This window comes from Trichomonas vaginalis, chromosome VI (genome assembly GCF_026262505.1).
Source record: "Trichomonas vaginalis G3 chromosome VI, whole genome shotgun sequence".
Taxonomy (NCBI): Eukaryota; Parabasalia; order Trichomonadida; family Trichomonadidae; genus Trichomonas; species Trichomonas vaginalis.
This window is the reverse complement of record NC_067208.1, coordinates 12187844-12210557: the sequence shown is the minus strand read 5'-3', so window position 1 is coordinate 12210557 and position 22714 is coordinate 12187844. Positions and strand designations below refer to the sequence as shown.

The 22714-nt window shown below is 34.2% G+C and overlaps 7 protein-coding genes and 2 pseudogenes across 9 annotated transcripts, besides 1 other annotated feature; 4 read left to right on the top strand and 5 right to left on the bottom strand.

The window, feature by feature from the left end:
• Window positions 1-18199: part of a mobile genetic element that runs on past the window's edge.
• On the top strand, window positions 3280-5419 carry TVAGG3_0851410 (annotated as a pseudogene). Its single transcript has one exon. A coding segment is annotated over exon 1 (2140 nt).
• Window positions 5734-6594, top strand: TVAGG3_0851400 (uncharacterized protein; the record flags this gene model as incomplete). The annotated part of the gene is made up of 1 exon (XM_051249245.1): window positions 5734-6594. The coding sequence occupies one exon, from the start codon at window positions 5734-5736 to the stop codon at window positions 6592-6594; it is 861 nt and encodes a 286-aa protein (XP_051084720.1).
• TVAGG3_0851390 (organellar and viral DNA polymerase type B) lies at window positions 7632-8546 on the top strand (the record flags this gene model as incomplete). Its single annotated transcript, XM_001313573.1, has 1 exon — window positions 7632-8546. One exon carries the CDS (start codon window positions 7632-7634, stop codon window positions 8544-8546), a length of 915 nt encoding a protein of 304 aa, XP_001313574.1.
• On the top strand, window positions 9724-10710 carry TVAGG3_0851380 (KilA, N-terminal/APSES-type HTH, DNA-binding family; the record flags this gene model as incomplete). Its single annotated transcript, XM_001313572.1, has 1 exon — window positions 9724-10710. One exon carries the CDS (start codon window positions 9724-9726, stop codon window positions 10708-10710), a length of 987 nt encoding a protein of 328 aa, XP_001313573.1.
• On the bottom strand, window positions 10727-11598 carry TVAGG3_0851370 (annotated as a pseudogene). Its single transcript has one exon. A coding segment is annotated over exon 1 (872 nt).
• TVAGG3_0851360 (protein of unknown function, DUF4106 family) lies at window positions 14918-15136 on the bottom strand (the record flags this gene model as incomplete). The annotated part of the gene is made up of 1 exon (XM_051249244.1): window positions 14918-15136. A coding segment is annotated over one exon (219 nt), but the record flags the coding sequence as incomplete, so codon positions are not given.
• Window positions 15513-17120, bottom strand: TVAGG3_0851350 (protein of unknown function, DUF4106 family; the record flags this gene model as incomplete). Its single annotated transcript, XM_051249243.1, has 1 exon — window positions 15513-17120. One exon carries the CDS (start codon window positions 17118-17120, stop codon window positions 15513-15515), a length of 1608 nt encoding a protein of 535 aa, XP_051084718.1.
• A 2725-nt stretch (window positions 18200-20924) lies between the features above and the next one.
• On the bottom strand, window positions 20925-21497 carry TVAGG3_0851330 (EP4 subtype prostaglandin E2 receptor binding; the record flags this gene model as incomplete). The annotated part of the gene is made up of 1 exon (XM_001313571.1): window positions 20925-21497. The coding sequence occupies one exon, from the start codon at window positions 21495-21497 to the stop codon at window positions 20925-20927; it is 573 nt and encodes a 190-aa protein (XP_001313572.1).
• A 179-nt stretch (window positions 21498-21676) lies between these two features.
• On the bottom strand, window positions 21677-22240 carry TVAGG3_0851320 (protein ubiquitination; the record flags this gene model as incomplete). The annotated part of the gene is made up of 1 exon (XM_001313570.1): window positions 21677-22240. One exon carries the CDS (start codon window positions 22238-22240, stop codon window positions 21677-21679), a length of 564 nt encoding a protein of 187 aa, XP_001313571.1.
• Window positions 22241-22714: the final 474 nt, after the last annotated feature.

Here is a 22714-nt window from a genome sequence, read left to right as displayed (position 1 = left end):
ACATACCATTGCAAATATTACAAACTTACAAGAAACCTTAAACACTAAAGCAGATAAAACATATGTCAATGAAATATACCAAAGTTTAGTTGGAACAAAAAATATTGAAACTATTGTTGGTGACTTTTCTTTCAATGAAGAAAATAAATATTTTAGATGGCAGTTTGCACATTCCTTAAAAAATGGTACACGGCATAAACTCATTCCGAAAAATAACAATGAAATGTATGTAAGCTATATAAAGAATAATGGTACACAAGTTAAAGTTCCATTAGACAACAACTGCTACTTAAACTTATATGGAGATGAACAAAATAAATATTTCCGAGTTTATGAAATGACAGATATGACATTGCCTGACCCAGCTCCAGCACCATATTATTATGACTATGGTGCTGACGACAAAACACCACATGTAGACCCAAAAAAGCAAACATTATATTTAGAATATTATAGATATAAAAGATATAATGCAATAGAAAAAACGAGAATAGTATATTATTATGAAGATGACAGAAATAAATATTATAGTCAAGACTTTACCTACCCTGAAAACATAAGATTATATTATAAAAAATATTCTGACACAAACCAGAAGAAACCTGAAATAGTTGCACTATATTTTAAGTTCAAAAGAGACAATCCTATAATATCTCATATGTTTGATTTAATGAACCCAGTAGGTTCTATTTATACATCTATGGAAGCAAGAGGTCCTCAAGTAATGTTTGGTGTTGGTGCATGGGAACAAATAGTCGACAGGTTTTTGTATTGTGCAAACTCTTCAAAGGAAACAGGTGGAAGTAAAACGATTTCAGGTGAAAAATTTACCTGCACACAGTCACTACATAGATTTAAGTACATCTCAAGCAGGTTGGCATAAGCATAGATATTGGGATTGGTCAGGAATGACAAAAGGTAAAGGATATGATGTTAAAGACAACGTTCAGTTTGCTATAAATTGTTACTGGAGTAACACTGAGGGAGGAGGAAACCATACACATCACGTTTCAGGATATACGCAAACAACCGGACAAAGTAAAGAATACATGCCACCTTACATGACAGTTTACGCATGGTATAGAATTGCTTAGTCGTCATTTTCAACTTCTTTAGCATATTCGTCAGGAGTTGTCTTATATTTGTTAGGAACTGTCTTTGAAAGTATACCACCTTGAACTTTGACAAGTTTGAAACGAGGTCTGGCAATAGTAGTTTTATCTTCTGCTTGCAGTGTGTACATTTTGCCATGTTTGCCTAAAACTTCATAATATCTCTTGTATACTTTCTTCTATTTTTACGAACACGAATGTGAGTACCTGTCGAGTTCCCATTGTTGTCATAGTCAATAGTATTTTCATATGGGTCGCGTTTAGGTATTTCTATTTTTACTTTGTCACCTTTCTGAAGTTTGAAGCCCGGCATTCTTTCTTGTTTGTCTCTTTTGACTAAATTATTAAATATATAGTCTTTCTCTAAGTCGGGGTTGTTTTTCATTTCTTCAGGGGATGGTTTCCCAAACCTTTTTGTTTACGGCTATTGTAAATATTTAAAACTTGTCTCATCTTTGCCATGGAGAAGTGTCTATATTTGTCGTCATATGACATTTCATTTGCTTCACCACCTTGTGGTTGGTTTAAGTCTTTAACATTTTTATACAACCGTCAATGACACAAGAGCAGAATGGTTTTGGTCGACAATGAAATATTGGTTTACATTTTTTGAACGCAGATAGTTTTTTACATCATCTGATTTGAAAGAACTTTCACAGTCAGATGTCAGTTTTGTTGGATGGTATTTGTCAACGAATATTGTCAAAGCAGTTTTCACATCTAAAATATTTTTGGACCATAATGGTATGGCTTCACAGTATCTTGTGTTTTGACCAACAAAATATTAGCCAGTATGGTGGTCCATCTGTTCTAACTCTCGGAATGTTTTCCAAGATATCCATAAACAAGCATTTGTGTGTTGAACTAAAGATTTTTATCATGAGTGCTTTTTTTTGTTGCCTTAGAAACATAGGGGTCCTTGTTTGAATTCGTCATTTTTTAACCCATAAGAAATGGGTTTATTTGGCGCATTAGCAGGAGTTGCATCCAGATTTTTGCCCGCAGTGGGAACAATAGCCAGAGGTGTATTTGGAGTTGGAAGGAAGATTTTGAGTACATTAGGTATACTTAAAGAGAAAGCACAACCTATTATACAAACTGTACAGAAAGGTTGGGATGTAGCACGAGATGCAACAATCTTATTCCAAATCCTGAAACAAGAGGAAAAGTTCAAGGATGGATGACAATGTAGGAAGACAAGCAGGAAACTATTATAACAAAGCAAAATGACTACTATAACCAAGCAGGACACTATATGGCCAAGTGAAAGATTCTTTAACAGAGGATATAAACCATGCACAACAGTGGGTAAACAATAACCAACCTCAACCGCCTCAAACGTGGGGAATGTAAAATTTTTTACTGAGATGAAATGAACAATGCAGCATTGAGACAAATAAGTTCAAGATGGATTTGTCGGCTTCCAGCATTTCAACCACGTGTTTGTCAGTTCTTCCTATACCTCAGGAAGTTTTTAGACCGACTTAAAAAACCTCAACAACCAGTTGAAAACACCAAACTAAAATTTTTTACTGAGATGAAATGACTGAAGAAGTTGAAACGGTAGATTTGACACCACAAACAAAAAGTTCAGAACCATTGTCAAACCTGTCAAAGAACTTACAGATGAAGAGAAAAATTCAATAATAGAAAGTGCCAGGTCTGGAAATACAAACCCTAAACTATAAAGTCACTTTTCATAGAAATGGAACGGCTAGTATCTCAAAAAAGAAAAGACTCTCACAAATAAAATATTGAAGTCTGAAGGAGCCTTCGAGACAAGATGGAAAAGTTTACTTCACTGACAACAGTTCATTATAGAACATCTCATTGACTTAGAGTCGAAATATTCTAAACTTTACAACAAACACAAAAAGTTGAAAGGAAAACAAAAACAAATGGCATATGAAATTTATGAAGATGTTGACGACACAACTGTTCCTGCAAGTGAAGTAAAGTCAGAGGAACCGAAAGTGACGAAAAACCGATAGAAGAAGAAAAACCAAAAACTGAAGATAAACCAAAAACCAATTAGTTTCCAAACTAAACCAAAGTCAACCTTCATTAGCTGGTATGGGTTGGCGTCAAAGACTTATGGCAGCAGGCAGTTATGTAAAGTAAAGAAAAAAAATATTTTTTTATTTTTATAAAAATGCCCCCATATAGAATGGATAGAAAATCTGCTAGAATAAAAGCAGAGTTGCAAAGATATGGTTGGAGAGTTTCGAAGAATTTTAAATATAGGAAGGGAAGACCCATAAAAGTCTATGACAAACTGGCTGGTCTGACCTACGAAATGGATTTGGAAACAGCACGTGCCAATTAATCCAACAGACTAGAGAGGTTAGAAGAAAGAACGTCTTATGGACATGCCTTTCGATGTTAGTGAACCTCAAGTTGAAGGACACGACGGCTTTGCCAGATTCTACTGGAAACATGACGAACAATTGCATCCTTTGAGAAGGAAAAAGGTAAGTGCAGAGGATGTCATGCTCCCATGGAAAGAACAAGATATGCATATGAGAAGTACCGGTGAAGTTAGAAGTCAAATTACTTCTGGTCGAACCTTTACAGTAAACTTTGACGAAGGAAAAAAGAAGGCTTCATGGGTGTACTTGCTAACATAGACAAGACGGAAATAAGAAAGGATACAATCTCAGATTGACCATAACAGATTTGGATGGTCACATTTACTATGCACATGGCAATGAACAAACAGCTGCAATCCTTCTTGACGCTTTGTTCAAGACTACAAAGAGAGAACAAATGGTTGACTCCGACTCAGACATTTTGAATGCAATTGAAGGAATTGCAAGTGTCAAGTTCGAATGGTACCAACCTAACCCTCAAGAGTCAGTACAACATGCTGGATACTTCCCTTCATAAATAAGTCTGACATTGACTTGACAAGGTATGGAATTTACAATTCAATTGAAACAATTGTCAACGAACCTTGCATTCTTACATGTCTCAGGAACTCTGGTCTTGTTACAGATGAGAAAATGAAGTATCTTGAGTCATGTGTGAAGACAAGGTACATTCTCAGAGGTCAATTGGCAAAAATTGCACCGTTGCAAATGTCAATATCCGAGTCAACATACCTACAGCTAAAGGTTCTTCACATGACGACTATGTTGTTGACAAAGACTTACCATGGTTGAAGATTGTAATTGTCCACAACCACTTCATGTTTGAACGAAAGTCTTACAAACCCATTGTTCGGAAAAGGCAAGTGCAACATTGTCAGAGCTGTAAACATTCTTTTCGAGAAAGGTTTGTTGGAACCAATTCCAGATGACAAGCTGACAGAAACTTTTGTACCAAAAGACGAAACAAACTTTTCATTGTTAGCAAGACCAAAAGTTGTTCCAGACAAAGTTCTAGTACAAAAGAAGTACACAGTTCCACAAGGAGTTGGTATGTTCGGATACCAACCTGAACCAGAAGAACTTCCAATGAGGTTGCAAGAACTTCAAGATGCTATAAACAAACTTCCATTGAGACATCCAATTGACGTCAAATTGTATTGGAGAGCATCTGAGTTAGGTCAGAAGGTTTTATATGAAACAGGTTGCTTCGACGATGTTTATGAGATAACAGGAGAAGTTTCTCAGAAGATAAGAGACTCACTTGAATTTCCACAAACTGGACCAATTGGTTGCGACAAGTTCGACTCAGATGAAAAAATATACTATGTCGACCTTAACGCTGCATACATGAGGTTTGTCCAATATATTCCGACTGGAATTCCAAACGAAGATGGTGAGTTCCCGGGAAGGAACTATACAGTTGGAAAAGTCATACAACAACTGTATGATATTAGGAAAGCTTCAAACCCCAAACTTGCAATGACACTCAAATTGCTTATGAATTCGACATGGGGATATTCCATTAAGAAACCTCAAGAGATGAAGAGTAAACATTATGAGAAGGTCGACAACTTTGTTGAAAGGTTTTCTCCTTTTGTTTTGAAGTACGAATTCACTCAAGGTCAAAGTGGCTTAGTAACCACATTAAAACCTATTGTCGAACATTGGTCTTACCCTCAGTTCGCAAAGGCAGTCCTTGACAACTACAACAAATTCTTCTCCGAAGTCAAATCCAAAGTGAAGGTTTACTATGAGAACATTGACGCACTCATGACGAACGAAGAAGGATACAACAAACTCATTGAAATGGGAATGGTCGGTGAAAAGATGGGCTGTTTTAAGCTAGATAAGGTATTTTCCGAAGTTCATGTCCTCTCCAAGCGTAAGTACTGGGGCATACTTGAAGACGGCACAGAAATAAAACATTGCATGAAATAAAAACGTTATTTTTCAAAAAATATTTTTTGGAGATATTGTATTCGAATTTGTCGACGAACTAGAAGATGAAACAATTGAAATTACAGACTATGGCAAGCATACGTTTGAGTTTTACTACTATAGCGAAGAACAAGACTCTTTCTACTTTTATACCGGCGTAAACTATAGGAAATTACAAGTATATTTTACTAAGGCAGGCTATGCTTATGTAAACACTAGAGATACAGATGGAAAATACGTTCAAATACTTCTTAACAAATTCAAGAAGCTATATGGCATACCATTTTAAAACAATATATTTTTACATATATTAAATGCTTCAGGTTGAAAAACAAAGAACAAAAGTAGCAGATACAAAACCGTTAGACTATATCTTTACAAATGCTGGTAGGACTATTTCAGATGAAGAAATTTCATCCCGAGCATACAGGTTTGACTATCCAATTCGTTGGCTTCAAAGTCCTTCAGATGCAAAGGCAATAGGATTTAGAAGAGTTTTGTTTTCAAATAGAACTAACGCATTTATGTTCGCAGTATATTTTCATGGGCAGTATAAAGGTTCTGATGGTCTAATAGACAAATTTGACGAAATGAGAATCTTTACAGTTCGTTCAGACGAAAGTCTTGAGAAAACTCTAAATGATTTTCAAACTCAAATGAACAAATATTATTGGGAATTTCAAGAAAAATACGACTCTTTACTAAATGGAACATACTATCTGAAACTAGAATATGACAAGATGAACTCCACCGTTTCATTTCAAAAGATTGAAATTAACCCTCCAAGAGATACAGAGTTTTTATTTTGGAAAGTAGACAAACGTTCTTGGGCACAATTTCTTCGGTTACTAAACCAGAACGAACCATTACCACCAGATGGTCCATTTAAATTTATACTTCCACCAGCAGATTTGACAGTTTATAGAAACGTGTTTGACCCTCAAAATGTTATGTGTCATGCAAGTTTCAGTTCAAGCAACAATAGTTTTCTATGTATTGGTAAGGACTTTTATGACTTTGCTTCTAAATTCTACGAACCACCTAGTAACAGTTTCTCTGACTTTCAAGTTTGGTTCACAACAAATGGTGTGCAACATATTATTCCATTGTACTATGACTTTTATCTCGAATTGTCTTTCATATATAACTACGGAAAAGTGCTGAAAAAGTATTGAAAAATAAAGTTTAGGTGAAGTGGTGAAATCTCACCTCTTTTTTCACCTAATTTTTCACCCGTTGAATTTTCATGAATTTCCTTAAGATAGAAAAAAATAATGTTTAGGGTAGATGGTTAGATCTAACCTCATTTCTACCCTCAATTCTAACATGGTCTAAAACTCTCGAAAATCATGAGTTTTGTGTGTTTTCAGCATTATTTTTTGCATTATGACACGAAGTGAAGATTTGCACTTCGTCAAAAATTCATGAGTTTTGTGTGTTTCCTTAAGATAGAAAAAATAAAAAATAATGTTTAGGGTAGATGGTTAGATCTAACCTCATTTCTACCCTCATTTCTAACATGGTCTAAAACTCTCGAAAATCATGAGTTTTGTGTGTTTTCAGCATTATTTTTTGCATTATGACACGAAGTGAAGATTTGCACTTCGTCAAAAATTCATGAGTTTTGTGTGTTTCCTTAAGATAGAAAAAATAAAAAATAATGTTTAGGGTAGATGGTTAGATCTAACCTCATTTCTACCCTCATTTCTACCCTCATGAATTTTCATGAATTTCCTTAAGATAGAAAAAAATAAAGTTTATGTTAGCATGTTAGATCTAACACGTTTTCTAACCACTTTTCTAACATCGTAGAAAACTCATGAAAACAATTTATTTTTGACATAAAGACGCAAAGCGGTGGGACATAGCCCATGACCAAAAATAAAGTTTAGGTGAAGAGGTGAAATCTCACCTCTTTTTTCACCTAATTTTTCACCCGTTGAATTTTGTATAAAAAGCAACAGTCTGAATTCAGACTGTTGCTATATTCTTCACAAAATGCTTGTTTTGAGGTCGAGCCACTTTTGGCTCCACCGTATTCTTTCAACCAAAACTCATGAATTCGGCAAAAATAAAGTTTAGGTGAAGTGGTGAAATCTCACCTCTTTTTTCACCTAATTTTTCACCCGTTGAATTTTCATGAATTTCCTTAAGATAAAAAAAATAAAGTTAGTTTTTTTAAAAAAATATTTTTTATTTTTATTGTAAGAACATGTTAGCAACAACTTTACCAAACTCTTTAGTTATGAACCCAACTTCAATGTTAGTTGAGATGAAAAGCTTCATTCCTTCTTCATATACTTTTGAGACAGAAATCCAGAAGATAAAGCAAGAACTTCTCCAAGGAGATTTAGATTGCACTGCAAAAGATGAAACAAATGAACAATATCTTTATGAAATGCAGGACCTGGTGGAACATTTACCTAAACTTCCTGAAATCCAACAACAAAAGCTTACTATTCCAGAATTTGAAGAAATTGAAGTCAGACCAACCGACTCAGTTGAAATTAAGAAGTTCATACGTAAGGTTAACTATGAGTTTCTTGGATTTCATTGCAACCACAAAGTCATGGACAAAGACTGCGATATGGTATATAAGAATGTTTCTGACATATATAAATCTGAAGAATTTAAGACCTACGACAACTTTGTTTCGTTAGTTGCTGAATGTGTATGGCAGATAAGAGATAAAGATAAAAGATGTAAAATATGGAACGAACAAATCAGACCTGCATGTTTTGAATTTAAGAGGACCATTGACGCTATAGTTGTACTTGCAGGACAAATTTCAATGTACAATGCTAAAATGAACCCACAATGTTCTAAATGTAAAGCAGCAATAAGGAAATATAACTATTCTGTCAAAGAGATAGAACGTATGCTAAACGACTATGCTGACTTAAAGAAAGAAGCAGAGAAACCAGCAGAAAACAAAATGAACATATTGGCATTTCTAAACAAAAACTATCCAACAGCTGACGATTTCCTTCTTTCAGATGTCAAGAAGAAATATAAAGATACATTCAATATTGTGAAAACTTTTGACATACTGACAGAGGAAATCGAAGCCACAAAATTGTTTAGAATTTCACGAATTCACAATGTTTACCATGTAAAACGCTTATAAAACTTTATGGTAGAAAAAAGGGTAGAAAACGGGGTAGATATACCCTTCTACCCTAAATTTTATTTTTGCCGAATTCTGTATAAAATTCTGAGTAAAATGACATATGGAACACATACTTTTTCAGTAAGGACATATGATGTTAAAAAAAGAGGTGAAAAAAGAGGTGAGATCTCACCTCTTCACCTAAAATATATTTTTATTGAATTCAGCACAAAAATCATGAGTTTTCACATATGATTGCTACCCTCGGAAAACCGAGAGAAGAGATTCCGTACGAAAATCGTAAAAATTTGCCAATAAATTTAAGAGGTTGGTATGTACATAGACTATTAGTAAATGCAGTTGCAATGTGGGCTTACTTTACATCGTTCAGAAACCAAAGCACACAAGAACTTTTGAGTGAAATTTCTCTAGACCGACTTTTTTCGGTCTAGCATAAAACTCATGAAAATCGCAAGAATTTGTCAAGGTAGTATTGGAGCGCAATTTCTCCAAATTCTCTGTGTCGGAGTTCTTCAGCATTTTCCAAGGTGTACCTGGAGAACTCAAAGAAGTTGTCAAGAAGATACTGCCATGCTGCTCTTCTGAGTTCGTCGGTATTTTGGAAGTGTTGCACCTTCGAGTCTTCTGACATGAAAAAAATGACCAAATTTCATTATATAACTGTTATTTTTGACGAAGTGAAGATTTGCACTTCGTCAAAAAAATCCCTGAAATCATATCTTTTATACAAAATAAATAAAATAAAACTAACTTTATTTTTTCTATCTTAAGGAAATTCATGAAAATTCAAGAGGGTGAAAAAACAGGTGAAAAAACAGGTTAGATCTAACCTCTTCACCTAAAATATATTTTTGCTGAAAAATGACCAAATTTCATTATATAACTGTTATTTTTGACGAAGTGAAGATTTGCACTTCGTCAAAAAAATCCCTGAAATCATATCTTTTATACAAAATAAATAAAATAAAACTAACTTTATTTTTTCTATCTTAAGGAAATTCATGAAAATTCAAGAGGGTGAAAAAACAGGTGAAAAAACAGGTTAGATCTAACCTCTTCACCTAAAATATATTTTTGCTGAAAAATGACCAAATTTCATGAATTTCCTTAAGATAGAAAAAATAAAGTTAGTTTTATTTTATTTATTTTTTTTATTTTGTATGTAAAGACAGATATGTCAACAACAGAGAACACAACAACAGTTATAGTCCATGAAGCTATAAATGAAGAATACGAGTGGGTTCAGTTTAACAAACAGTTACGTCTCATTCGTTCGGTCAAAGACGATATGTACCAAATGCAAAGTATTTTGACAGCATGTTATGCTCCAGATACCAAACATACAGACGATTGGTTCAAAAACCAAAGCACACAAGAACTTTTGAGCGAAGCACAGCGAGACAGACTTTTTTCGGGGTCGCCAAAACTCTATGAAAACAGTGAAGAACAGCGAGTAAGTAAAAAACCGCAGTCGCCAAAACTCTATGAAAACAGTGAAGAACAGCGAGTAAGTAAAAAACCCCAGTCGCCAAAACTCTATGAAAACAGTGAAGAACAGCGAGTAAGTAAAAAACCCCAGTCGCCTAAAACACATGAAAATCGTAAAAATTTGCCAAATGGTTTGAGAGGCTGGTATGTACATAGACTTCTTGTAAATGCTGTTGCAATGTGGGCTTCGCTTCGTTATGCTTGGTATATTTACAGACTTCTTGACGAAATTCATAGACAAGAACGTGAAGAGATGGAAAAGAAACTTCATGCAAAAGATGAAGTCATTGAAGCAAAAGACAAAAGCATTCAGAAAAGAATACCACGTTCGGTACCAAAAGGAAAGGAAAAGAACTATAAGTATATGATTTATACTGAAGAGATGGAAAATGAAGAAGATAAAGATATGGTTATGTTGCATTTAGTCAGAAGAAACAACAAAAGCTTTTACGACCTTGCTAAGATTTACAAATCTGACAGAAATTGGTTCTATCGCGAAAACTTACCGATTTCAATGACACCAAATGAAGATGTGAAACAAATAGTTCAAGATACGTTACCTCAAACACACTATGATATGAAAGGTTGTACAATACTTACCTTCAAAGAAGACTTACCGCTACTGAAAGAAAAAATAACAGAGTATTTTGACAACTTCAAACAAGTAGGGTAGATGAACTCTTTATTTTTCAAGCTTGACTTTTTACAATTTGAACTTTGTTTGCGTAGATATGAATTCTGAAAGAAGTATGAGGGTCTTGTATGACTTTGTACTTCTCCCATAGTTCATGTCTGTCAAACTTACCTGCCATGGACTCTTTCATAAGTTCCATGAAATCGTCTTCGGACAATCCGGGGAAAAGTATAATGTCAGTAAGTATTCTTTTAACATCCTTACTTAAACTCTTTGCTGTCTGTACACAAATGACGACTGAAATGTTAAAGTGCCTAAGTTTCTTAAGAATTCGACACATGTCTTGTTCTCTATTCTTTAACAAAGGATGAGAGGCGAAATCATCTAAGATAAGAAGACATCTGTGAGGGTAAGTCTTCATCGTAAGATTGCAATTTCTTCGAAATGTATTCTATCTCTTCTGTTTGTTTCTGAAGTGTTTCTTCTCTAATATTCTCTGCATTTCCTCATTTGGGTCTTTAAACTTCGAATTGACATACTCATTTTAGCATTATACTTCAAAACCCTTCTTTGGTACTTCTTTATCCAATCTAACAACTCAGTATCCTTTATACATACTAACTTAGACTTCTTTATAATATCTTTGAACGAATTGACGGTTTGGTCAAATTGACCAGAAGTACTACAAATGACTACTAACTCATAGAATGGGTTTTCTCATCTAGTTCTTGTTGTTGTGCAGCCATTTTAAGATAAGTGAAAGTCTTACCAGACCCAGGTGGTGCAATTAGACCTGTTATATCCATTCTGAGCAAATAAGAACTTGTCATGTATAGGCTTTATCTGAGCATTTTCTAACTTCCTCTTGTTCTTGTTTAAAACATTCTCAATTTCTTGTCAATGTCAGCAAACTTTTTTTTCTAACATATTTTTAGAAAAATTAAAAATTTTTATCTTTTAGAAAAATGTCTAGCGATTTCGCTATCTATATTCGAGACAAACTTTTTGACAGCAAAACATCTGTAGACCATAAAATCTTACATAGTGTAAACAAGAAAGGTGAATTTGTTCTAAAGTTCTGTTTCTGGGAATATGACAAGAACCATAAAACATTAAGCAGAGCAGTCTTAAAATTTGTCAATGACAGACTTGTTGACAGAGATGACGCCTCTTGGAGAGATGAAGTCCAACAAAACTTCTTAGAATGCAAAGAAGACACATGCACTGTTCTTGAAGATGAAATAGAAAACAGAGATAGAAGAGCTATTAAAGGACAAAGAACTTTTACAAAAATATGGTTCTGAGAAGTTTGACATAACTCCACCAGAAAAGAAGAAAGAAAGAAAAGAAAGAAAAGAAAGTAGAAGAAGAGAAGAAAGAACCAGAGCCAGAGAAGAAGAATTTGAATGTAAAAATAAAATTTTATTTTTAGAACATTTCTGGGTCAATGTCAATGTTCTCTTCTCTTTAGGAGTAAACATGGCTTAGACTCTAAAATCTTTTTACCCAATTTACCTTGAACTTCTACAACTTTAGACTCATAATATTCATAGTCGTCTGCTTTCTTTGGTTCATAAGGTATAACAGTTTGTATGCTTTGGCCTTCTTTAAGGTTTGAGAACCTTCTGTCAAAACTTTCTTTGACTGTTAACAAACCTTCTATGTCTAAGTCTTCAAATTTTCGCACGCATTTTTAGTCACAAATAGCAAACTTAACTGGTTCGATGTTCCAACTTTGCTGAATGAAGACTTTTCAAATGGTAGAAGTAAACATTCAATATGTGAATGGGTCTAGTTCTTCTTTAAGTCCTGACATGTACTTGTTTACTGAGATGAATTTTGTCATCTTTTCTATCGATAAAAAATATTTTTTTTTAAATTTACTCAGAATTTTTCTTTGTAATATACACCATTCATTCTTCGTAAAAGACTTTTGACATTTGCCAAGAATGTTCGTTTAGACGCTGTCATATAACCATATTCTTGACAATATTGTTTATACGAATCGTACAATGACCTTTCATCTAATGACACAAAGTCAGTTTCATCTACGAATAGTTCATAAACACTCTTGTTTGCTTCTAACAATGTTTGTCTCTCTTCGGTATGTGGAATTTGTCTTGGATTGAACTTTGAAATATCTAATGTCATAAAATATGAGAACAAGTGGTTGTAAAAGTCAGATGTCAAAGTTTCTGACAAAGCGTCAAAATATTCTGTATCTTGCATATGAGAATCTGACGTTCTGACAACTACATATTTCTGTCAGAACTTTCTAACTTCATCGGAACAGCATTGTTTGAAACCATAATGAAGTTTGCAACATTTTCACAAACTCTTTGGTCTTTATACTTTCTTTCAACAACTCCAACTTTGTCTGTTATAAGACTCTTCAAAGCATCTGAGTTCAAAACTTTTGTTGTATCTATACTTTGAAGTTCATTGCAAACTATAAGTTTCATATTCTCTATTGAAGTTAAATTTACCGCAGATGTTTTCTAAGTTTGTCATATTAGGGTTCGAATAACCTTCTAACAGTTTGCATAAGATATCTGTAAAGAATGTGTTCTTACCTGTTCCTTGTTTCCAATTATAATGAGAGCAGTTTCATTTTAGCACTTGGATGTTGAAGATGTTTGCAAACCAACATAAGATATACTCATAAACTTTTCGTTTCCATTTGCATATAATTTTCTTTGGACATGGTCTAACCAAGCTTCTATAATATTTTCTTGTCCATTCTACTTGTTCATATTTATATCCAGTGAAGATAGAATAGAAGTTTGGAGAAGGTGTATAAAACTTTATACCACGAACTGAAAAATCTTCAAGTTTTGACAATAAGATACCCAAGCATCTAACATCTTCATGCCAACTTGTACGACTTTTATTTTCTTAGTTTTCTGTCTACATTCTTGTTCTGAAACTATTGTCGCTTTAGGTTGTTAAAGACTACATCCATTCTTTCATAACATAACATTCTGGGGCAGAGTCGACATATAAATGACTAAACGTTTCAAATTCTCGACTGCTTTGTTATAGTCTCGAAATGGACAATATTTCTGAATGCTTGGAAGTCATAAAAATCTGAAACATCTATTCTGTACATTTTTATAAAAATAAAAAAATAATATTTTTTTATTCTTGACTTTGTTGTTGCATTTGTTGCATTTGTTGTTCTTGAGCTATTTGTTGTTGAAGTTGTTCTTGTACTACAATACTTTCACCAGTTGCATCTTCCAATTCGAAACTTTCTGCCGTCATTGACAAATACATAGGACATAAAAGTTTTACAGGAACAAAGTTTGCGTCAACTAATGTCAACGTTATACTTGCCAAAGTGTTTGATTCACTAAGGTTGAAAATTCTGCATTCGAATGAACAATAGGCAAACCAGCAGAGAAAGTATTGTTTATACGCATAAGTATCTTTTGGTCATAATAGTTTCTGTCGACATTCGAATAACACTTTGAACCTAAGTTTGAAACAATATATAAGATTGGTGTGCTTAATGTCAATGGAATAGACATTCCTTGTATGACACCTTTTCCTGTTATAGAAACTGTTGGTAGTAAAAACCAGATATAAGTTTTGTATTATAGCTCATATCGTTTATAGTAAACTCAGTCGGACATCCAAACATAATGAACTGCTCTAGTTGCAGCACTGTTACACCGTACTTAAAGTATTAAATAAGTCAACAAAACCTGTTGGTGGTATATCTGAGTAAGTATCTTCAAAGGAGTATTTTTTACCATTCACAACAATAAAGTCTTCTGGTGTCAAAAGAGCAAACAAGCTTTAGTCGTCATTGTGTTTAAGGTTAGTTTACATATCGTCCTTGAGGACTTTGTAAGTTTGTTGTTATAGAATTATATGACTCAGGTTTTTAGTCGTAATAGTATAAACCATTATGTCTTCTGCCATTTACTTAGCAAATAAATTTTAATGAAATGTTGTGGTCGTCAAATATTTTTATAACGTCTGGGAAACTATATTTTAAGTTCAATGTTTCACCTCCTTTCATAACGTATATCTTGTCAATGACATTATATGAAACACCACAGCAACTAATGTCGGGTTCTATTTCTTTGATGTTTATATCGTCTGCCTCTGTCAAAAGTTTCAATAGTTCTTTCAAAACTTCATGAGGTGCAATGACATATGAGTTCACTTTTACAGGGTTGTGTTCGACCAAGTTTAACATTATACTTAAAGCCTGACAAATCTTTTCCTGAGTTTGAAGTTTGTCTTTAAGTTGTTGGTAGTCGTTTCGAATATCTGCAACAGAACTTAAGTCTCTGCTAACTTCAGGATATGTTGGTTCTTTTACAGGAACTATTGTTATACCATTTTCGTCTTCGTATGGTTTCCCCACTTCAACATCTCTGTCTTTGACATTGACAACAACACTTTGACTGTTTGTTTGAGTTGGTGAATTTAACTTCACATCTGCCACCGCCATTAAACCTTTTGAAACACTTACGCTTCTATTTTTCGGAAATGACATTTTACTTAGAATAAAAAGATGGACGTATTCGGATATCTTATTGAATTGAAGCAGAACAAAGTTTATACTCACAAACAATACAAATACATTGACAGAATAGTTCTTTACACAAACAATGGAAAATGTTATAGAATAGCAGTCTTTGCTGAACCTAAATATTTTCATAAAGCAAAGAAAGTTGGTATAACTGAAATGGTGAAAGTTCTTGAAGCAGACAAAAATATAACTTCAAAACTTACAGATATTTCTAAAGGTAAGTTTATAATACAATATTATGTCAAAACTGGCGTACTGTCAATATTTGACGGAGAGAAGTCAGTTCAAGAACAACTTACTGACCTGCTGCCAAAATCTGCTCGATGGAAGCTGTCGTTATGCCAATCTGAGGAGCCCCAGCAGGTTTCATCGAACGAATCTTCAAAAGAGCATCTTCCGTGAAAAGTGCTATTGGTTTTGTAAACTTCTTTGCTTTCAATTCATCTGGACCGTCTCTGTCACCAGTATATTGTACTTGAACTGTACCAACAGTTGAAATACCACCCATAAAGTCTTCTGAGTCAGCAAATGGAATGCCAAGCCAAAAGTTTGAACGGTCTCCATTTGTATATTGAGTTTTTTGACCTCCTGTATGGGTCCATACTTTCACATATGGCATAATAGAACTTTGCATTTCAGGGTTAATGGTTGTTGTGAAGTTGTTGTTAAAGTTCATAGCATCTAATGTCAAGTTGTATGACCTCATATCCTCAACTGTAGAATATTCTTCTCTTGGATAATATTTGCCATCTATGTTTATATGATATTTAATACCAGGGTTGTAGAAACAAGAATAGTCATTTATAGTTCGTCTGAACAGTACAAACATAGTATCTGCATGTTTCATTGCAGTTGTTAAGGCAATATCTGTTCTTGCACCTGGGTCAGCACTTTGGTTTCCAACTTCACCTGCAAAGTCTTTGACAGATATTTGGTGTATAGGGAACATAAGTGGAACTGCAATATATTTGGCAGCTAAAGCATTTGAAATATCTGGGTCCAACATATAAACGGCAAGTCTGCTTTCTATTCTCTTGCATTCAAATTTTTCGCATGTGAACTTAACTGGGTCCCAAGCAGTTCCAGCAGCATTGAAATAATAGTTTACTTCATTGTTGAAGTTTGAGAAACCAAAGTCTAAGTCAACTTTGTCTTTGCAAAATTCGGCGAATGATGTTTTATTTGTTCCCTTTACGTCTGTAATAGTGAATGGGTCTTGTGTTGGTGCAATGACTAAGTTATTTTTGCTTGGAGTAAGTTCGATAGAAATTTTTCCTGCCCAGTTTGGCAAGTATCTTAAAAACCTGAAGATGAGGAAAGATGACAAAGGAACTCTAAGTTTCAGTTTTACTTTAGTGGCAGCATTTCCATCTGAACCAGAAAGGTTAACATAAACTCCTGGAACGTTAGGGTCAAGTCTTCTTATTTTCTCAATATTTGCATACTGGTCTGTTTGTTCTCTAGCTTGTGGTTGTACTGAGTTTCTTAAAGCGAACCATTCATAGTTTGCCCATGTTACTGTTTGAACTAAGTCAGAGTTAGAATATATCTTATATCCCATGAAAACTTCTGGAGCATATTGGTATCCGACATAGAAAATTCCATTGCAACCTTTCTTGTCAGACAACTTGGCAGAAGGTTTTATTTCAATGTCTTGTTCCACGTATAAGAATGAGTTGTCAATAGAAATAATGTGAAACCTGTCGCAAGCAATATCTACTGTTGTTGAAGAACCTTCTCCAAACTCACCTACATTTCCATAAGAAACAGCAGTTGTATATTCGTAAGTTCCAGGAACTATTTCTGACCTTCTAATGGCATTGTCGCATTCGTTATACCATTCGGAAACATTTCCGTTCATGGCATCCAAAACTGTTGGCGTTATATTCTGAGCGGCGTACATTTCATATGGGTAAAAATATAGAATAGTTGGATTTATGTGTCATAATAGAACCCACGTGGACCAAGCTTTACTTTCTTCCTGGCTGAGTTTTTAACTCTTCTTTTTCCTTCATTGCCACTACTTTCACTAGATGAAGTTACTTCTTCACTACTTTCACTTTGTTCTACTCTTCTCTTCTTCTTTGGTGTCGCTTTTGGTAACTTGCCCTCTGCTTCAAGTTGTTGCATCTTTGCCTCATGTTCACCTAGTATGTTGTAAATTTCCCATGTCCTTTTTGCCTTTGGGCTCTGGTCGCCCATCTCAGGTAACCTATATCCTAGAAAGATTTTGTCATAGTTTGTATTTGAGTCTTCGCGTATTGTTTGCATGACTCTTTCCTGAGTTTCCGGTTCAAGCTCTTCAAACAGAGCTTGTCCATATGGAATAAGCTCGTTTCCAAATATATGTTTTTGTAGCCATTCTGGTTTTCTTTCCATGTTACCAATAATATCTTTTGTGAATGGGAAAGCTTTTACCCAATGTTTCAGTCTTGCGTCATTTATTTCTGTAGTTGGTTTTATTTTGTCAAGGAACATGTTTTTCAATACTAACATTTCATTTGGTACTGTCCATTTGAGTTTTCTTAAATATTCATCCCTTCTCGGTTCATTGTCTGCAAAGTAAGTTTTTATGACATTTTGCAAACTTTCGTTTGCAAGGTCATGTACAATAGGTTCTCTTCCTTCTTTCTCCCTAACTTTCTTTCTAAACTCTTCACCAAATATACCATCTTTATGGTTCTGTGTAGTTCTTTGAGATAAATGTTCTAGAACGTCAGGTGTTATATTTCCATCAGCCATGTTCATTTCATACTGGTCCAAAATATCTGCATGTTTCATATCTTTCAATGGCATTAAAGCCGCGCTGAAAATACCAGCTATATCTGGTTCACCATTCACTTCCATTGCGTCTACAACTTCTTGGAATTGTGGTTGTAAGTTTATGAACCACCTATCCGGATTAGCTTTATGACCCCATCTCATTGTAGTTCCATAGTCTGCAGAAACAAAAGTAAGTTTGTTTCCATATTGGTTAGGTTCTGAATGAACTTTAAACAATGTTTCATTTCTATATGTTTTGTTGAAATTTAACCTTTTATTTTCACCGAGTTCAGCCAAAGATTGAACGTTATATGGTCGTAAGTAAAAAGGATTGTTGTATTTGCGTACATTTTCTTTCAGTACTTCCATTCTATGCTGAATATTTTCATCTGATGTTGGAGTCTTTTGTATGTCGGCAAACATTTTTCGATATTCTTCTACTATGTCAGCCGAATTTTTCTTAGACTCTTGGAAAGATTCCATATTCACCTCATACTCTTGTTGAGGGTCAAGATTTTTCGGCTGTTCCAAATCTTCATCTAGTTCTGTGAAGTTAGTTTCCAAAGGAGGGACTTGTTCGTTTCCTTCAGGCTCTTCTAGCTGTTGTTGCTGAACTATTTCTTCCATGTCTGGTTGTATCTGAACTTCTTCCTGTGGAGTTTCTTGTACCTCATCTGCTGGCATTTCATATATTCCGAGACCGTTTTTAACAAGTTCCCTATCTAAGTCATCCGGACTCATAAACCTTTCTTCTTTCGTTCCGTCTCTATTTTTTACGCGTTTCATGAAGAGAGTTGAATTATCATTTAGCTCTGACACCAAATATCTCGGAGTAAATTCATTCATGTCATTTGGATGATATGCTATTAAATCATATCCCTTAGCGAGCTTGTATTTTCCAGGTTTGAAATTATATCCCATTTGGTGCTGAGCCATAAAGCTAAATAGGTTCGGGTCAGTATTTCCTTCCTTGAACTTTCTAATAGCTTCTTTATATCTGTCACTAAAGTCAAGAGTATCTGGGTAACCATAATCTTCCTTAAGCATTTTTAAGAATTCTTGGTTTCCTTGTTCTCTACTTCTTTTATGTCCTTGCTCTGTTTGTGGTTGTTGTTGTGCTGGTTGTTGTTGTTGTGCTGGATTTTGAACTGTTGGTTGTTGTGTTGGTTGTTGTTGTTGTGCTGGATTTTGAACTGTTGGTTGTTGTGTTGGTTTTGGTGCATGCCTGTGTCTGTGTCCATGTGACGATGTAAATGTTTTAGGTAGTCCTGGTGCAGGTGCTTCTCTTGGAGGGTTTGGTGGTATATAAGTTCCACCAGCTGGCACATATGTTCCATCTGCAGCATAATGTCCTACCTGACTTTTCGTTTTTAAGAAAGCATTTACTAGGTCTGTTTTGGTCTGTTGTAACTCTTTTTCTTGACTTTCCACAACAGTTGCTCTAACGGCGTCATAGGCACTTTGAACTGCCTGTCTCGTTGCTGCATCTGTTATTTTCGTCATATTTTGTGCTACTTCTCTTAACTCTTTGTCGAAACCTTCAGACTTCAGTTTCTTTCCAGATGAGAAGTCGTTCACTAGTTTCACCTTACTATGAAGAGCTTCGAAGGCGTTCTTAAAGTCAGCATTCATTAAAGCTTCATTTGAACTGTCTTCATCCGCTTGTATTTTTGTCCTTATTGACCCTATAAGTTGGGCTGCTTTAGCGTTGGCTTGGGCATCTAACCAGTCATTATTAGCTTTTATATATTCTGCGCTTTTCATTGCCTTTTGCATGGCTGCGTCGTTATTTTTACTTTCTTGTGCTAAGTTTTCATACTGTACGGTTTGGTTTTGCAACTGTAAAAGTTTTTCTGCCTTTACATTTGCTTCAACTTCTTTTTTATACTCATCGCTATCCATATATGTCTTCAGGGCTTTTTGTTTTATTTCTTCATCTTTCAGTACTTTATATTGAGTAGTATGTTTTTTCAAATTTATAACATCTTGTTCCATTTTTGCTACTTCTGCTGCTTTTTCTGACACTTTTTTCGCATATTCCTCTGTACTTAGTTCTTTCAGTTGTTCTTCTTTCTTCTTTTTCTCTACGTTTAACTCATTGAGTTTCTTTGTCTGTCTGTCATATTCTAGTTTCTTTTCGTTTTCACTTATTTGTTTCTGTATGTCTATGTTTGACTTTTTGACATATGTTATTTGATTTTTGAGTGAACTCAAATTCATTTGACTTTGAGGGTTATAAGCTGTTCCGTCTGCAGCTCCACCATAGCCTGCCATTTTCGCTAAAAGTACCGCTCTTAAACCTCCACTCTGTGCACCAATAACTCGGTTTAAAAGCATAGGGTTGCTTGACATTTGTTGCAACATAGTGGGGTCATTCATCATTTGTTGTTGCAACTGTTGTTGTGGTGTCAGTTTTACTATTGGATGTTTCAATGCTCCCTTCCTCTTACGTATATTCTTACGTAGCTTACGTGGCATTTTAAGTGAAGTTAAAAAGCGGTTTTTGACAGATGTTTATATGACACTTTTTGTTCAGCACAAAAAACTACTCGGTCAAAGTGTTGTCAGTTTTGTAAAATAACCGTCCTATCTCATTCTATAAGGGAGAAAAGGCTTCTCAAAGTATACTTCCTTGGAACGCCTGTAACTTTTCCTGTAGCGACGATAGACCCTTACTTGTCCGGACAAAGTTATACTATTTTGAGTGCTCTACAAAAAAGTCAACGGCGACGACTCTCAAAAATTTTTTATGGGCTAGAGGGCGCAACGCGCCTGGAAGCCCTCCGAATATAAACTTCATTTATACTAAACATCTTCGGGGCTAGAGGGCGCAACGCGCCTGGAAGCCCCACTACCTTTTTTTTTATTAAGAATAATGTGATAACACAGATAAGTTATTTTTTAGAATTTATTATTTTCAATAAGGAAGTAGTCAAAATATAATTTATTGAGCACCTGATTGCAAAAGAAGTTTAACAATCTTTTTATAATTTTTATTTTCATTTTCCTTTTCCCTTGCAATATCAAGTGCGGTTTTTCCACTTTTGTTTTTATCATTAACATTTACATGAATGGATATTAAATATTCAATAACTTCAAAATGTCTTTTAATTGCAGCTAAATGAAGTGAAGAACTACCATAATTACTTTTGTCATTTGGATTGACTCCGATTGAAATAAGATATTTAACAACTTCAAGATGACCTTCTTGTGATGCAACAATTATTGATGAAGTTCCTTTATTGGTTTTATCATTTGGATTTACTCCAATTGAAATAAGATATTTAACAACTTCAAGATGACCAATTTGTGATGCAATAATTATTGGTGAAAATCCTTTATTATTTTTGTCGTTTGGATTTACTCCAATTGAAATAAGATATTTAACAACTTCAAGATGACCATTTAGTGATGCAACAATTATTGGTGAAAATCCTTTATTATTTTTGTCGTTTGGATTTACTCCAATTGAAATAAGATATTTAACAACTTCAAGATGACCAAATCCAGATGCCATAATTAAACAATTAACGCCATAACAATTAACAGCTTCTTTATCACAGCCTCCTTCAATGAGAGATTTTACTAATTGAAGATCTCCATTCTTACATGCATTAAGAAGTGATGTACATTGTTTGGAATCTTTCTTTCACTTAATCCAACTGCACATGAAATAGACATAGAAATTGTATCATCTTAAGTTGATAGTTCTTTGAGGAATTTGTATGCCGATTCAAAGTCATCAGTGTTTAATAATTTAGTAATTTCTTGAAATTTATTAATAGATCGATTTAATTGAATGTTTTCTTTATTTTTAGATGATATTTCATTTTTGTATTGATGATTTTCATCTTTAATCTTTTGTAAATTTGTTTCGAGTTTTTCAATTTTGGTTTGTAATTTTGTGACTTCGTTTGAATCTGAAACATGTTCTGATCTGAATTGCTTCAAGTACTCTATTAATCCATTAGCGGATTCAAGTTTGAAATAACTTTTGTAGCTCTCGAGAATTTGAATTGCTTCGTCAAATGAACCAATGCAAATACTGCACTTCCGAACACAATTAAATAGCTTGTATGAGCTATATTTCAATTTTCCTTGAGTGAGAAGAGTAATGAAGTTCTGAGAATTAAGTGAAGTTTTCGCTAGTGTTTCAGAGATGATATCTTCTTCAAAAGTATCAAAAAAGATGCCATCATCGATATATGTTTGAATGTTATTAGCGATGTAATCTGTGTCAATACTTAATCCATGACTCATCGTTTTTTATAACGAAAAGTCGTTTCGAAATTACTCAGTTGATACAGCATATACTCTGAATGTGATAATCAATTTTGATCTAAATTCAGGACGAGGAGTAGAAATATAAGATATCGGAAAAGTCAAGTTGCATACTAGAGCTTTTGGAGATTAGTATTGGTAATATATCTATACGCACATTACTATGCCAAGATATCCAACTTAAACTCCTCATTTTTTTTAAATTTAATTTTCAACACTTTTAAAAAATTATAGCATTCAAATGCATTGTTATCAAGTTTTATGGTGCTTTTAAGAAACACGCATTTTTTAAACTCTGTTATTAATGCCAAATTTGCATTTGACTTAAAAAGAAATATCTCAAAAAAGCTAGATTGTTATGCTTCCAAAAAAATTGATTGTTATTTAATGCATTTAATAGCATAAGATGCTTTCATTCATGACAATAAAAATCAAATAGCACAATATCATACG